At 41.2% G+C, this 16133-nt stretch overlaps 1 protein-coding gene across 1 annotated transcript; it reads left to right on the top strand.

The window, feature by feature from the left end:
- The first annotated feature begins 435 nt into the window (after positions 1-435).
- On the top strand, positions 436-15764 carry LOC129677092 (zinc finger protein 431-like). Its single transcript, XM_055607696.1, has 4 exons — positions 436-523; positions 13233-13359; positions 13557-13617; positions 14127-15764. The coding sequence occupies exons 1-4, from the start codon at positions 521-523 to the stop codon at positions 15259-15261; spliced, it is 1326 nt and encodes a 441-aa protein (XP_055463671.1). The 5' UTR covers positions 436-520; the 3' UTR covers positions 15262-15764.
- Positions 15765-16133: the final 369 nt, after the last annotated feature.

Consider the following 16133-nt stretch of genomic DNA (forward strand, 5'->3'; position numbering starts at 1 on the left):
AGACGAAAGATACCCCCTGGGGGTCTTTCAATTGAAGCTGCTGATGCCGGGTGACTATCACTCAGGTGGTTTAAATTTGCCGTGACTGGGCTGGCCTCACAGCTGTGAGGCGGGAGGACCACACAGCGCACCCTGTGTAAGCCAGAGGCCCTGTGCCCAGAACGAAGGGGCAGTGCCTGCTGAGGGCAGGAAAAGCGCAGGGACGACGCTGTAGTCCAGGCGCAAGTTCCACCGCAATGCCCGACCCCGCAGTCTCCACAGACCCGTGCCTGAGATGGAAGCAGGGCTGGGAGCCTCTGTGCTGAGACACTTAGGGCCCTAAGGGAGATGCTCCTGTCACTCAGACCGCAGTAGCCAATCAGCGCCTCTAGACGAACCCTCCAGTCAGAACAGGGGGCACTTCCGGTCCGCCATACTGAACGCTCGGCGAAGGGACCGAGGGAGGCTCCTGGTCCCGAGAGCCGCGCGGCGAGCCGCTGCCGGGAGCCGAGGCGAGCGGGGCGAGCTCGGAGTCCGCGCCATGGTGAGCGGGGCCGCCGTCCCCACGCGGGGAGGAGCCGCGGGAGCCCGAGTGGGTTCGCCCCGGGGGCGGGGACCGGCGGCGAGGCGAGGGGCGGCGCCGCGTGACTCAGTTTGTTCCCTGAGGTTCCTGCACCTCCCAGGCGGAAGCGGGACCTCTGAGAGACTGAGCTTCCCTGACTGCGCCTGCGCACAGCACGGGGTGCGGGAGCTGTTCAGAAGCTACTGCGTCTCGAGAGCGGGCGCATGCGCGGCTTTCACTGTGGCCAGAGATGGGTAGATTTGCTGAGTCACAGAGGTCTAGTTTCTCTAGTGTATTCACGTTATCCTTGACATGCGGGTGTAGGATCCGTCTGCAGTTAATTCTGTGCAGGTGGAAAGTCTGTTGTAGAGGAGTTTTAATCAAGAAACATGGCTGCTTTGACAAGGGATCACATCCCAAGACCTAGGTCACACACCTTAAATCCCTCCGCTTGAATACAGACACGCCCTTGGTGCACCCCTTTAATCCCAAGCAATGAAGGTAAATTAGTTTGTAGAAGGAAGCTGGGGTGGTAGCTAACCGAGAGGCTGACAAGTGACTAATCTAAGATTTGAGAAAATGAGCCAGAGATAGGAGACACCCAACGTTTACGAAAAGAGACAGGAAAAAGGACTTAGAGCAAGGCAGAGAAAGGGAGAAGGCAGTTTTACTGGGACAGTTGTACAGAGGTTACAGAGAGAGACAATAAGCCAGAGGATTGAAGGAGCCAGAGAACACTAGAACAGATTGCTAGAGTTAGAGACCAAGCAGAGCAATTCAGACAGAAGCTGAGAGAAGCCAGATTGAATCAGTCAGCTTGAAGAGGAGTTTGAGCCAGACAGCCACATTGAACCAGAGTTCAGAAAGAGCTAGAAAGGATGAAAAGACTCTAGGTTTAGATATATATTATATGGAGGCTAGAAGCTTCAAGGACTAGGCCTAGGTTAGTAGATAGAGGCAGAAAGCCTCCAAGAGGACAATTAAAAAAGGCAAATAAAAGTTACTTTTATTTATTAATATACACTGTTATTAACATATTCACATGTAGATACCAAGGTGTCTCATGTGTTAGAAAGGCAAGAATTACTGGGTTTCCTGGCCTCCTGTCAAAATTGACCATATATATATATATATATATATATATATATATATATAATTGTTTTTTAAATTAATTTATTTTTATTTTATGTACATTGGTGTTTTGCCTGTGTGTGTTTGTGTGTGTGTGTCAGATGCCCTGGAACTGGAGTTGCAGACCATTGTGAGCTGCCATGTGGGTGCTGGGAATTCAATCAACCTGGGTCCTCTGGAAGAGCAGCCAGTGCTCTTAACACTGAGCCATCTCTTCCACCCCCAAATTGACCCAGTATTGTGTTTTTCTCTCTCAGTGTTCTTTTGAACTCTATTCTTTCCCAAACAGCCCAGTCTTTATTGCAGGTGTATATGAAGTTTTGAAGTCAGGTGGTGGCTCTGTGTGTTTATTCAGTCATGTATTGGTCGTATTTTTATTCAGGATGACCTTTTGTTATCAGGTTTCAGTTGTTCATGGCATAAATTGTGAGACGTTTTGTTTTCTGGAGACAGGGTTTCTCTGTGTTGCTGTAGCTGTTCTGGAACTGTTCTGTGTAGACAACACTGGCCTGGAACTCATGGCGAGATCCCTGCCTGTACCCCCCCAGTACTGGGATTAAAGGCGTGCACCACCACTGCCCAGCAGTTGTTTTACTTTGTATTGGTGTTTTGTTAAATCTGTAGCTCAAAATGTGTAGTCAAATAATTGTGAGGCTTCCTGTCTACAATCATGGAACTTCTCTTTTTTGATTGATTTTTTTATTTTTTTAGTTACAAAGTTATAGTTTTGGCTACAGATATTTGTCACATTTTTATGTATTTCTGGCTTTTTTTCCCCCATGCTGAAGTACAAAAGATTTGGGGTTCTGTTTTTTAATTTACTAAATTTCTTTCATGTGCATGAGTGTTTTGCTTACATGTATGTGTTTTCATCACTTGAGTGTTTGGTGCCACAGAAGATAGTATCGGATGCCCTGCAACAGGATCTAAGGATAATTTTGTGTCACCATGTTAATGCTGGGAACCAAACCCAGGTCTTCTGCGAGAGCATTAAGTGATCTTAACTGCTGAAGCAACTCTCCAGTCCTAAACTTGACAGATTTCCAAAACTTTACTTGCATGTGTGCACACACATACAACAAAAACTGAGTGTTAAGAGAATTGAGGTTTGCTTACAAATCTGTCAGGGATAGGAGATGACTCAGTACATATTCTGGTTAGATTTGGTCAGCTTGACAGAAGCTAGAATCAGACTGGCATGTGAAGAAATGTATAGGGTATTTCCTTGATCAGTGATCGATATAATAGTGCTCATTCCACTGTGTGTGGTACTACCCTGGGCAGGTGATCTTGAGTTGAATAAGAAAGCAATTTTAGCAAGCCCATGAGATCAGGGCAGTGTCTTCATCAAAGGTCTATTGTTGTGAAGCAACACTGTGACCATGGCAACTTCTATAAAAGAAATCATTTAATTATGGCTGTCTTACAGTTTCAGAGGTTTAGTCCTTTATTGTCATGGTGGGTAGTGTGGTTTGCACACAGGCAGACATGGTGCTGAAGAGAAGCTAAGAACTCTAAATTCAGATTAGAGGGGACAGGAAGAAAGACACTCGGTCTGGCTTGAGCGAAGTGAGAATTGTGTAATTTTGGTTACTTTAAAAAACACAGAAATGTTATTGGAACATGTTTTTGTTTGGGGGCTGCTTCACAGCAGGTGACTTTGCCTCATGCTCTAGCTGAAGCATGATTTTGTCAGCTGCAAATAGTTTCTGCGGGTGTTTCACATTTGAAAGTTAGTGAATTTTCCAGAGAATGCCTCAATGCTCAGCTATCTCTTATACACGTCTGCCCACATGCTGACATTTTCCGTACCATGACGACAGTGGACTAAACCTCTGAAACTGTAAGCAAGCCCTAATTAAATATTTTCCTTTCTAAGAATTTCTGTGGTCAAGGTATCTCTTCATAGTAATAGACCACTGACTAAGATGAAACCTGGGTATTTCTCTGACAGGCCTTACCATATTTCTTAAAGGAGGGTCTTATGTACTATGCATTCAGATACTGATTTCTGTACCCTGAGATTTGGTTACAGTGGGGGCATGGATGTATATTATCATAAAATTTGAACCATCTCCTGTATCAATGTGGTATGAGGAATGCTCCCAGTTATTTCTCATTGGTTAATAAAAGGCTGAACAACCAATGACTTTGCAAAGGAAAGAGGTAAGCAGGACTTCTGATAATGAGCCAGGGGTTCGAGAGAGAGAAAGAGAGAATGAAGAGGAAGAGGAGGCCCGTAATGTAGTAGGAGAGGGAAGGTCGCCAGAATTGGGGATTGTTAGGCAGGATGGATCATGAACATTCACCATGAAGACACACATGGAACAGATTAAGCCAGAACAACTCTGAGAGGGCAAGTAACTTGGGGAGTGTGGCTTGGAAGTAGTAAGTATAATGTAGAGAGTTAGGTTGCTCAGTTATTATGCTTAAAGCTCATTGACAATCTTAAGGTCTTTGCCTCATTATTGGGGAGCTAGCTGAGATAGAAAAAGCTGCCACTTTTAAATTTCCTACTATACATGCTGCTTGTTTGCAGAATGTGAACTTTGGAACTTTGGATTAGGAAAGCAGTTGAATGCTTTAAGTGGGACTTAATGGTCCATATTAGAAGACTAGAAGAGCATGGAAGACAGTGGTACTAAGAGCACTGTAGATTAGGACGGCCTGGCTCAGGAGTTTTCAAAGGAGAATATAAATGGCCTAAAGACCATTCTTACACTATTTTGGTGAATAATGTGGTTGCTTTCGGTTCTTGTTTAAAAAAAATCTGTGTAGTGGGGCATGGTGGCACATACCTTTAGTCCCAGCACTTGGGAGGCAGAGGCAGGCAAATCGCTGTGAGTTTGATGGCAGCCTGGTCTACAAAGCAAGTCCAGGATAGCCAAGGCTACACAGAGAAACTCTATCTTGGGAAAAAAAAAAAACAACCAAAAACAAAACAAAACAAAGCAAAAACAAAAACAAAAAACCAAATCAAAACAAAAACCTCTGTATGAGGCTAAAGTGAAGAATTTGGATTAATGGAGTTGGCAGAGGAGGTTTCAATATAGTCTAGTTTTGACTCTATCATAAGGTCATTCATGGTTACTGTTATGCAGATCTATAATGAAAAGGAGCAAGGAAAATACAAAATGTACAATTTGAGGAGAAAGAAACACTAGGATGTAAAATGGAGCTAAGTACAGGGCACAGGGAGGTTAAAAGTTTAAAGAAAAGTGTGATGCCAAATGGAGAAAGGGAGTGGGGACCTCAATCAAGACTTCACCCAACTAACCTCACAGTTTATGAAAAGGAATTAAAGAAAAGCCTAAGCAGTGAGAGAAACCATCAGCAAGCAAAAGCCAATAAATAAAGAATAGGAAGAAGTTCTAGCTTCATCAAGCAGCAGAATTTGGCAGCTTTAGCCATGTTGTTCTAGTTCTAGAATCAAGGATAAAAGAAGTTATGGAATCTCTCTATGATTAAGAAAGGCCTTTGAGGACAGACAGGCCTATATCAAGGGTGTACCTGCATGGAGGCTCAGAGAGGCCCTTGCATGAAGCTGGAAAAGTGAAGCCTGGATTATCCTGGGGACTCCAAGAGGTTGGAGATGTCAGAGCCCTGGGATACCAGCCAAGGAAACCTGTTATCAGAGAGTGGACCCAGCACAAGACAGTGTATTGTACAACTACAGTATGTTGTAGTCAGCAAAGCTGAAAGGAGTTGGGAGATGAAGAGCACTTTGACATCACTCATGGAGCTGCAGAGATTTGAGTTTTCCCAGCTGGTTTTTGGTCTTAGTTTGGTCCAGTATTTGGTCACTGTGCTTCCTTCCCTCTCTTTTGGAGTGGTGATGTATATCCTGGGCCACTGTGTGTTGGAAATACGGGATTGCTTTTGCTTTTGACTTCACAAAGCTTACAGTTGAGAGGTTGCCTGAATCTCCGGAGAGACTTTGAACTTTGGGATTTTAAACATTGTTGACACAGATAGACTGAGAGGTTTTGAAGTTAGATTGGCTGTGTTTTGCATTATGATATGGTTGCCAGCTGTGGGGCCAGGGACTAGAATGTAGTGGATTGTGTAAGATGGCTCCCATCCTATGTTTGAAATCTTAGTCATGTGGGAGTGGCCCTGCTTGAGAGGGATTAGGAGGTGTGGTCTTGTAGAGGAAAGTGTGTCACTGGGGTGCAGTTTGAGGTTTCAAGGGCCCAAGCCAGGCCCAGTGGCTTTCTGTCCTCCTGCTGCACGCAGGTCCAGATGTGGAAGTCTCAGCTACTGTGTGTGCCTACATGTCGCCATGCTCTTCACTGTGATAACAATAGAAAAAAGCTCTGAGACTGCAAGCATGCCCCAATCAAAGGCTTTCCTTTGTAAGAGCTGCCATGGTCATGGTGCCTCTTCATAGCAATGAAACCCCGACTAAGTGTCTTAGTTAAGGTTTCCATTGCTGTGAAGAGACACCATGACCACGGCAGCTCTTATAAAGAAAACATTTACTTGAGGCTGGCTTACAGTTTCAGAAATTTAGTCCTTTATAATGCAGGAAGCATGGCAGTGTCCAGCAGATGTGGTGCTGGAAAAGAATCTGAGAGTTCTATGTCTTGATCAGCAGGGACCAGAAGAGGGGACTGTTTCACTGGCCAAACTTGAATATGTCAGGGACCTCAGAATCAGCCTCCACAGTGACACAGTTTTTCCAACAAGGCCACACCTCCTAATCATGCCACTCCCTATGAGTGAAGCATTCAAACACATGAATCTATTGGGGCCTACCTAATCAAACCATTACACTAAGCCAGATGTGACTACTTGGCTCTTAAAAGAGATAAAAATAACTTGAGAACACTTAGGTATATTGTTTTAAAACAGAATAAGTTTTTTTTTTTTTTTTTTCTGGAAGAGGCAATTCCATTAATAAGAGACTTCATGACCTGCTCCATGTAAAATGTTAGCTGCTGATTCCTGTATGCTGACAGAGAAGCAACAGCCAAAGGCCTGTGTTCCCATCCTCTCACCAGACTGAAGTGAGCCAAGCAGGTGTGCACTTACCCATATTGAGAAAATTAGCCAGTTGGAAATATTTACCCAAGGTAACATCTCAAGTTGCACCAAATATACCAAATTTGGTTTGCCTTCCTTTGTAAGGTATGGATGAATGCAGGCTGGGAGAGTACACAGATCACTCACCTGCCACATGAGAAGATGCGTAATGGAGCCCCTGCAGCTCGCTGACTTAAACAGCCTGTAATGCAGCCATTGCCTAGCCTGTTTCCCTCTACAGTGGACACAGTAAACTAGTCCTCCTATTCTCGTTCCAACACAGAACCCATGCTCCAAGCAGAAATCCTTTTCCTGTCACTGACATTGACAGCTCATTCTATGACTGAAATAGGTATTTTTAGAACTGTGTGGTAGTACAGTTCTTTAATCCAAGACTTGAAGAGGTTGACTCAGAAGGGCAGCAGGGCCTATGTGCCTACACAGTGGGATGAAGGCAACATGAGTCAACATGAGAGATCTTGTCTTAAAAAAAATTTTTTTTAAAAGCCTATAGGTGAAGCTGGTCTGGAATTAATGTGCCTTCCCAATGGGAAATCATACCACATTAGAGATGAGTAAATAAAAATCTCTTTATAACAATAAGTCTTCAGCTCTGGTTAACAGATACACCATAGGCTTGCGCATTCCACATATGCTGTCAGCCTGGTAAATGCTGCTGATTTTCTGTGGTGGTTTGAATAAAAATGGTGGCCACAGGTTTATAGATTCCAATGTTTGCTCACTAGGGAGAAGTGCTATCTGACAGGGACTAGGGCCTTTAGCCTTGTTGGAATAAGTGCGCCACTGTGGTGGGCTTTGGAACTTAAAATGCTGAGGTGCAATGCTTTGTATAGTGAAAACTGCCTTTGCTGCTCAGATCTGGGAATACAGGTGTTTAGGTCATCAAAAAAGAAAAAGAAGGGAATGAGTATTCTGATGGAGCTCAGGCTTTTAGTGGGGAGCTGTGAATGCAGAGGGACCCATGTTAGAATTGGAGTTCATTGTCCACTTTCAAAGTCTTGTCAGACTAGAGAAATGGGAGGTGGCGTGAAAGAGGTTGAATGTTTTTCAGTTTTGTCTGCATTTGGGATTATCAGAAATTAGTTGGGTAATCAATCTTAGGTCGTAAAGGTACTGATAAATACTGCTTTTAAGCTGAGTGGTGGCGGCACATGTCTTTAAACTAAGCATTTTAGAGGCAGGTGGATTTCTGAGTTTGAGGCCAGACTGGTCTACAGAGTGAGCTCCTAGACAGTCAAGGCTACACAGAGAAACCCAGTTTCAAAAAAGAACAATAACAAAAATACTGTTTTTAAGGTCTATAGACCAGAGCATACAAGAATATAAATAAACAAGTGAATTTCTTTTTAGCAACAAACGTATTCTAATTCCACTAGTTTTCCCCAAACGGAAGAGCAAGGTATATTTGTGTGGTTCCGTCTAACTGACCTGTGTTTTTTCTGGCTGAACACATAGAGCCCAGAAAAGGAGGAATGAGTTATCCTTGGTGTGCTACAGTATAAAATGTTAGTTCCTGAGCACCTAGGGCCATAAAGCCTGCTTCAATATTTTAAAATATATTTTTGAGATCATAATTACTTCAGTTGGCTTTTCCTTTTGTCTCACCTGGCCCTTGATTTACCCTCTTTGCTTTCAAATTCATGGCCCCATTTTGCTTTAATTGTTTCTCTTTGAATTTGTCCTAAGGATGGCTTCAGGACTTTTTTAGGTCTAAAGGAAAGGGTCAGTTGTTGCCATGTAAGCAACTGACACCATAAAATCATACCATGAGAGGTTTACTAAAGGGGGAGGATATAGAGGCAGACTCTGGATAGGGGTGGAGGGAAAAAGAAAAAGGGGGGAGCAGAAACAGGCCTTTTATAAGGGGATATAGTACATTCACAGAGGAGGACATATGACTACTGGTAACAGTTGGAATGTGTTGCTTGTTGGCAGCTGGTGATGGGGAATCCTACTGTCACTGAGTCCCTGGGGCTGGTTGTGGAGGTGCCTGATTGCTAACTTTGGCTGCATTGGGGATTGGGTGTGCACACTAGAAACCCTAATGTGAAACATAAACTTCTCAGGAATTTCTACTGAAGTGCGAATTTCCAGTATAGTGGCTATGTTTGCTCATGAGGTGGAAGCAGAGCTGGGAAGACCTGTGGTTGTGAGTGAGTCATTTGATCTCTGAGCACATTGTAGGGGAGTTGCTGTTCTAGTGATGTCCTTATAGCCTTTTGGCCCTTTCCAAAAAGGGTCTTTGGGCTGGCTGTAATGGGAGCACCAGTGAGCAATAACATGGGGGTCCTTTCCAGGGTTTTCCAGGGGCCAACATGTGAGTCTACTGTGCTGCTATGTATCTAAGTATCTGTGCTGCATTGTTTTCCCAGAAATATATGGTGCTGAGCAAGTGGCTCAGGCAGATTATACCTCATGTACTGTAGCCACTGTGCCTGGCAGGAGGCAGGTGTTAAATTATCTTTAAAATTGTTTGTGTGTGTTGGCATGTTAGAAGTTCAGGGTGACCAAGAAACAGACCACCACTCCAATTGTAGTGTCTGGAAAGGCAAACTTTACTCTTAAATTGAGAGTCTTTGCCCCTGCCCAACACATAAGCTGCACTTGTTTTTTGTTTTTGTTTTGTTTTTAAATTTAATTTATTTATTACATATTCAGTGTTCTGCCTGCATGTGTGCCTGCACACCAGAAGAGGGCACCACATCTCATTATAGATGGTTGTGAGCCACCATGTGGGTGCTTGGAATTGAACTCAGGACTCTGGAAGAGCAGCCAGTGCTCTTAACCTCTGAGCCATCTTTCTAGCCTTATACTTGGATTTTATTAAAAGGAAGATGGTGGCTATATCTTTTATCCTTTGGCTGGTGACTTGACTTCAACCTTATTTATTTGGATATTCTAAAAATAATTGCTGCATAGGTAGTAAAGAAGGAAGGGGAAGAGAGGCACTGCTCTAAGGAGAATAGTCTTTCTCCAGGTCATTAATTTCCTCTCACAGAGAAGTGAATATTTTAGTAAACAAAGGTTTTACTGGGTGGGGGAGATCAAAAGGATTTGAATTCCTTGTTTCCAAAATGAGCTTAATAGTTTTTTTTTTTTTTAGAAAAGACTTAAGTTTGATTTTTTTTGACAGATCCATTTTCCTCCTTTCTCATCCTCCTCTTTCTCTCCCTCCTCCTTGTTCTTCTTGTTCTATTATTCTTACTCTTTTTACAACATTTTTTTTCCAAACTCATTCATATGTTGGTATCCTGTCTCATGTTGGAATAAGAAAGTGCAATGGGGAGTAGTAATGGGAATACCCATTTAGTATCAGTTGATTGAATAATTTTGCATCAGTCCTCTAGTGCAAAAAATAATTATTACATCTATTTTATTAGTATGGTTTGAGCTGAGTGTCCCAGTTCATACAACAGTTTCTTGTCGGAGATATTGACTGATGTTCATTGGAATGTTAGGTCTATACCCAGACTGTTGTAGGATATTTGATCACATATGAATCCCAAGATTGTGTTGGTTACTGGAAAAACCTGTTGTGGTGTGGTTCAGGCCCAGCACACACCTTTAATTCAAGACCTTTCTGCTTGCCTATTGTAAACAGGATTCCATAAAGTCAACCATCAGTTAAGATGTGGGAGTAAGCAACCAGTTGACCAGGAGTAAACATAGGAAAAAAAAAAACCTGTAGGGAGTAGGAAGTCAGGTTCATGGATAGAGAGATGAACAGGAAGTTAAGAGAGAGCCCTTCGTTTGGAGGGCTTTTGAGACAACATTGTGAAGGAGGCTTTCTTCTTTTTGGAGGTCGGCTGAGTATGGAGGTCAGCTGGGTGTTTTCTCTGCCTCTGAGCTAGCAGGCTTTCATTTCAGCATCTGGCTCTCAAGTCTTGTCAAATTGACCGATTAAGATTTTTGTTGAAAACAACACCTGATCATCCTTTGACTGGGGCCTTCCTTTTTCAGTTTTTTGAGACAAGATTTCTCTGTGTAGCTTTGGCTGTCTTAAAACTGGCTCTATAGACTGGGCTTGCTTCAGATTCACAGAGATCCAACTAAATCTGCCTCCCAAGTGCTGGAATTAAAGGTGTATGCCACCCACCACTGCCCAGCAAACTCAGTAAAGTTTAATGGCTGTTAGTTAGAAAGGGTTTTGGTTCCTTTGGGGGATAAACTTCCGTCTTTAAACATTTCCTTGACCGTCTTCCCTAAATTTATAATCCATCAATCTCTGCTATATTCTTCAGTCTAAATGCAACTTAAGCACGAAAGGACTCAGGCTACATTCCCCCTTTAGAGATGGCTTTATAAGTGAGGCTGCCTGCTGTAGAGAAGGTACTGTAGAGAGAACATTGCAGCCTGCACCACTGTCCCCAAAGGCCCGGAACACGAGGAAGAGCCTATAGAACACTGGTGGGGGAGGCAGAAAGTGAGTTCGTAGGTGGTGGAGTGATGGGAGAAAGGGAAGCAAGGAAATAGGCTGTTTGTGATCTATGAAGTGATGCAGAGCTGGAGATATGAAGGTAGTTCTGTTGTTTTTCCTTGGGAAATGGTTACTTCTACTGTCCAGTAGAGCCATTAACAGACAGAAGTGCCAGTGGGTCTGTGTGTTCTTCCTTCAGGAAAACCCGTCACTGTGTGAGTCACTGTGACTCCTGGAGTAGCATCTAGGCCAGGAAAAAAGGCAGTATGTGTAGAGTCATATTATCTCACTACTCACAACTGACTTGACATGCCCTGTTGTGTTTGCTTCTCATCATTGGCCTTTCTGCTAATCTCTTTGGTTGGTTGTGGTGGTGGTTCAACCATGAGACTGAATAACTCTATGTTGAGTTACAGTTTTTCTGTTTTTTTAAACTTTGGCAGAGGTTTCTTTCTTTCTTTTTTTTTTTTTTTTTTGCATCTTTGGATTGGACAAGCACTTGACGCCCAGTGTTAGTGTCTGAAGAATATAAAACAACCCAAGTAGGCAAAAGAGTCCATGCAAAGCAAGATCTTTATTTGACTAGGCAGCAAAAACTGACCATTCAGGTACAACAACAGGCTTAGGAGCTGACTGCATTCCCAGATGTTAATTTTACTAACCTTTTAAGCAGAAAAATCACAAACCGCATAAGCATCTGTGCCAAGATAGTTACCATTTTCCAGAATCATTTGTTGTTTTTGATTAGGAACAATCATTATGTTTGGGGAACAAAAGAAGAATAAGGAGGAAGTTGTCAACCATCTGGAAAGCTTCAGCTCTCCTAGAACCTGGGTACTTGAACTGAATTTCACTTTATGATCAAAATTGAGTCTGAAAACAAAACTGCAGTACTTAGGATAAGTCTCATTTGTTTGCTCCCAACATCTACCTTTGTTTTCATACCTTATTCAAATCTTTGATTATCTGTTTCAAAGTAGAGGGGAGATATGGAGTGTTGGGTCCTTAGGATCCTGAGTTTAACTGTGCTTTCAGTGTTTATCCCTTACCATACTTCTTCATATGTTCACTGGTGGTGCAAACTGAGCAGCCTACTTCCTTTTTCTGCAGCCACACCATCATAACTATTAAAGACTCCATCCCTAAAAAATGTAAGATAAAATACAGCAATTGATTTTCCTTATTAAGCTTTTTTTTCTAGCCTTGTACTTTTATGTTTATATTTTTGTACTTTTATGTTTATATTTTACATTTATTTGCTAATATTTTTTTTAGAGCTCTTTGATGTGTCAGTCAGTATCTTATTAAAAATGCATTCCTTTGTAGGAATAATCATATTCCATTTAGAGTTTAAAGTGGGACACTGGAGTTTTCTGATAGTCTAGTATTGAGCTGAATGTTTAACTCTTTGGAGGAATTTTGAATGAGTCCCTGAGTGCTTTCCAGCTTTGCTTGTTTTTGTCTTTAAGAGAGGGTCTCACTGTGTTACTCTGGCTGTCATGGAAATCAAAACATCGACTAGGCCAGCCTAGAAATTCACCTGTCTCTATCTCCAGAGAGCTGGGATTAAATGTTTGAATTACTACATTTTTGTCCATCCTTTGTTTTTTATTTTTATTTTTTTTATTTTTTGAGACAGGTTTTCTCTGTGTGGCCCTGGCTATCCTGGACTCACTTTGTAGACAAGGGTGGCCTTGAATTTACAGATATATACCTGCCTTTCCCTCCCTGAGTGCTGGGATTGCAGGCATGTGCCAACACACCTGGCTTGTCCATTCTTTTTTGAAGTTAGAAATTTCAATACTGTTTGATAATATATACTCAGTTGTGTTGATCTGTTTGAATCTCTCTCTCTGAATTATCCATTAGTTGCCATTTCTCTTGCAATGCAGTATGGAATTCAGTGGGCCCAGAAATGAGAGGTGATCCTTTTTCTCTGTTCCTTGTAAAATGACATGGTAACTCCATTGAAATTCTGTGATCTGGAATAAATGTGTGGAACATTCAGAATTATGTAAATATATTCTCAATGAAGTGTACATTTACAAGGCAGTAAGTCTCACCATTTCTATTATGTATGTGTATTGGCTACTTTAGGATGCAGTATCCTATGAGGATGTACATGTGAACTTCTCTCAGGAAGAATGGGCTTTGCTGGATCCTTCCCAGAAGAGTCTCTACAAAGATGTGATGCTGGAGACTTACTGGAACCTCACTGCTATAAGTAAGAATTAGTTTTCCTTCACTTTCTAAACAAGTAGACAGCATTTCTTGGTTAGGTGCACTTCTGTGATTTCAGTTGTGAAAGAGGAGGAATGTGGTGAATGATCAGACATAGTTCTTAGGTTCACCAAAGATACTAACTTAAAATTTGCGTAATATCCAATGATATATCATAAATTTTCTGGTACTGTATTTTAGGCCACAAATTGGAAGACTACAATATTGAAGAACACTGTCAGAGTTCTAGAAGACATGAAAGGTAAATTTCATATGCGTGCTGATACAAATGTGTCACTGAAGAAATTTTAATGGGCAGCAGTGTAAACAAACGCAGCACACACAGCTTTATGTACATTGATGATTGTTAAATTCTCACAACAACCTGTATTTCAGTGTCTTAACACATGACACTCTTTGAGCCATAGCTCCCAAAGAGCCATGTTGTAGAACTGTTGAGAAAGCTGTGTCATAGCACTGTCAATCCATTTAGTTTCATACCATTCAATTAACATGAACGGTATATACATTGATTATGTGAACAGTGTATGTCAAGACCTTTTATAAGCATATAGTCCATAGTAAAGTTAGTGTTACTCATATGCTTTTAATGACTGCCTATGGTTTAGTGAGAGGAACAGTTTGTGGGAGGCATGAATGTTGTTGCCATGGGACAACCTTAATCCCTATAACACATGTCCATGGGGAACAAAAAGTTAACTAGTGTGAATGCAGTGTGAAACCTTTTGTTTGTTATTTCTTTTTTAATAGGTTTAACAGTCATTCCGGATACAAGCCTTGTGAGGATAAAGAGTATGGAAAGAAGCAAAGTACCTTTGTATGTAAAAGTTCTTTTCAGATATATAAAAGAATCCACACTGAAGAAAAACCCTATGAATGTAATCATTGTGGTAAAGCCTTTGCAAATTTCCGTAGTCTTCGAAAACATGAAAATAATCATACTAGAGAAAAACCCTATGAATGTAATCAATGTGGTAAAGCCTTTCCAAGTTACAGTAATCTTCAAATACACACAAGAACTCACACAGGAGAGAAACCCTACCACTGCAGTGAATGTGGTAAAGCCTTTGCACGTCACAGTAATCTTGATATACACAAAAGAACTCATACGGGAGAGAAACCCTATGATTGCAATGAATGTGGTAAAGCCTTTGCATATCTCAGTAATCTTAAAACACATGAGAGAAAACATACTGGGGAGAAACCCTTTGAGTGTGCTCAGTGTGGTAATGCCTATGCAAGTCGTAGTAGTCTTCAAAATCATGAGAAAAATCATACTGGAGAAAAACTCTATGGATGTAATCACTGTGATAAAGCCTTTGTACATCGCAGTAGTCTTGAAATACATGAAAGAACTCACACTGGAGAGAAACCTTTTGGATGTAATCAATGTGATAAAGCCTTTTCACGTCGCAATCTTCTTCAAATCCATGAAAGAAGTCATAGTGGAGAGAAACCTTATGAATGTAGTCAGTGTGGTAAAGCGTTTGCGAGTAGTAGTAGTCTTCGAAATCATGAAAAACATCATACTGGGGAGAAACCCTATGGATGTAATCAATGCAGTAAAGCCTTTGAATTAAAATGTGATCTTCAAATACATCAACGAATTCATACTGGAGAGAAACCCTATGCATGTAATCAATGTGGTAAAGCCTTTGCACGTCGTCGTTATCTTCGAAATCATGAAAAACATCATTCTCTTGAGAAACTCTATGAGTGTAGTCAATGTGGTAAAGCCTTTGCAATTCACAGTCATCTTCAAAAACACAAAATAACTCACACTGGAGAGAAACCATATGAATGTACTCACTGTGGTAAAGCCTTTGCATATTGCAGTAATCTTTATAGACATGAAAAAATTCACAGTAAAGAAAAACTGTATTAATGTACTCACTGTGGTAAAGCCTTTGTATATTACACTAGTCTTCATAATCAAAAATAATGTACTGTTGAAAACCCTATGTATGTAATTGATACAGTAAAATTTTGGCATGGAATTGTAATAGTCAAACACATCAAGAACTCGTATGAGTGAAAAACCCTATGAATGTAATCAATATGATGATGCCTCTGCATGTTACAGTATTCAAAGGCAGGAAAGAATTTCTACTGGAGAGAAACACCATAAATCTAATAAACTCAGTAAGGCCTTGCATTCTAAGCACATTTCTTTTCACTGAGCCATCTCACTGTTGCTCATGTAAGATCATTAGAACCATTTCTTTATTAAAATATTGTTTTCAAATTGTATGCAAATTGTCATCTTAAGGATAGAGGGACAGAATAATTTGTGTAGTAAAACCTATTTGCAAATGAAAATTATACTGCCATCTGTTTTTATGAGTTATGTTAGTTTATTCTGAGGAATAAATACTTGTTCTGAATACTTTCTCAGAAACACAGATGAATGGCTGCGAATTGTCTCAGTGGGTAAAGGTGGTTGCTGCTAAGCAGATGACCTGTGTTATTTCACCTGGATACTCACATTACTCACGCAAGTTTTTCTCTGATTGCTACACTTTGGGCTTTGACATATGCACACACACACAACAGCACATACGTATATAAATATTTTTACAACTTAAATAAGGCACAGTGAATCCATTTACCCATTGAAAGCACTTGCTGTAAAACTTCACCTGTTTGATCTCTAGAAGTAGTATTCCAAGAAATGCTTCTGTTCATCAAAAGAATGATGATTCCTGTTTAAATCTTACATTGTCCTTTTATTCTCTGATTTAAAGATAGGCCATTTAA

The sequence above is a fragment of the Psammomys obesus genome, unplaced genomic scaffold (assembly GCF_907164565.1).
Source record: "Psammomys obesus unplaced genomic scaffold, mPsaObe1.curated_primary_1811, whole genome shotgun sequence".
In the NCBI taxonomy this organism is placed as follows: domain Eukaryota; kingdom Metazoa; phylum Chordata; class Mammalia; order Rodentia; family Muridae; genus Psammomys; species Psammomys obesus.

Excerpts from the sequence above, each read along its gene's own strand:
- LOC129677092 (XM_055607696.1), top strand. Across the intron at positions 13,360-13,556 it reads CTGGAACCTCACTGCTATAA|GCCACAAATTGGAAGACTAC; the intron begins GTAAGAATTAGT and ends ACTGTATTTTAG. Across the intron at positions 13,618-14,126 it reads AGTTCTAGAAGACATGAAAG|GTTTAACAGTCATTCCGGAT; the intron begins GTAAATTTCATA and ends CTTTTTTAATAG.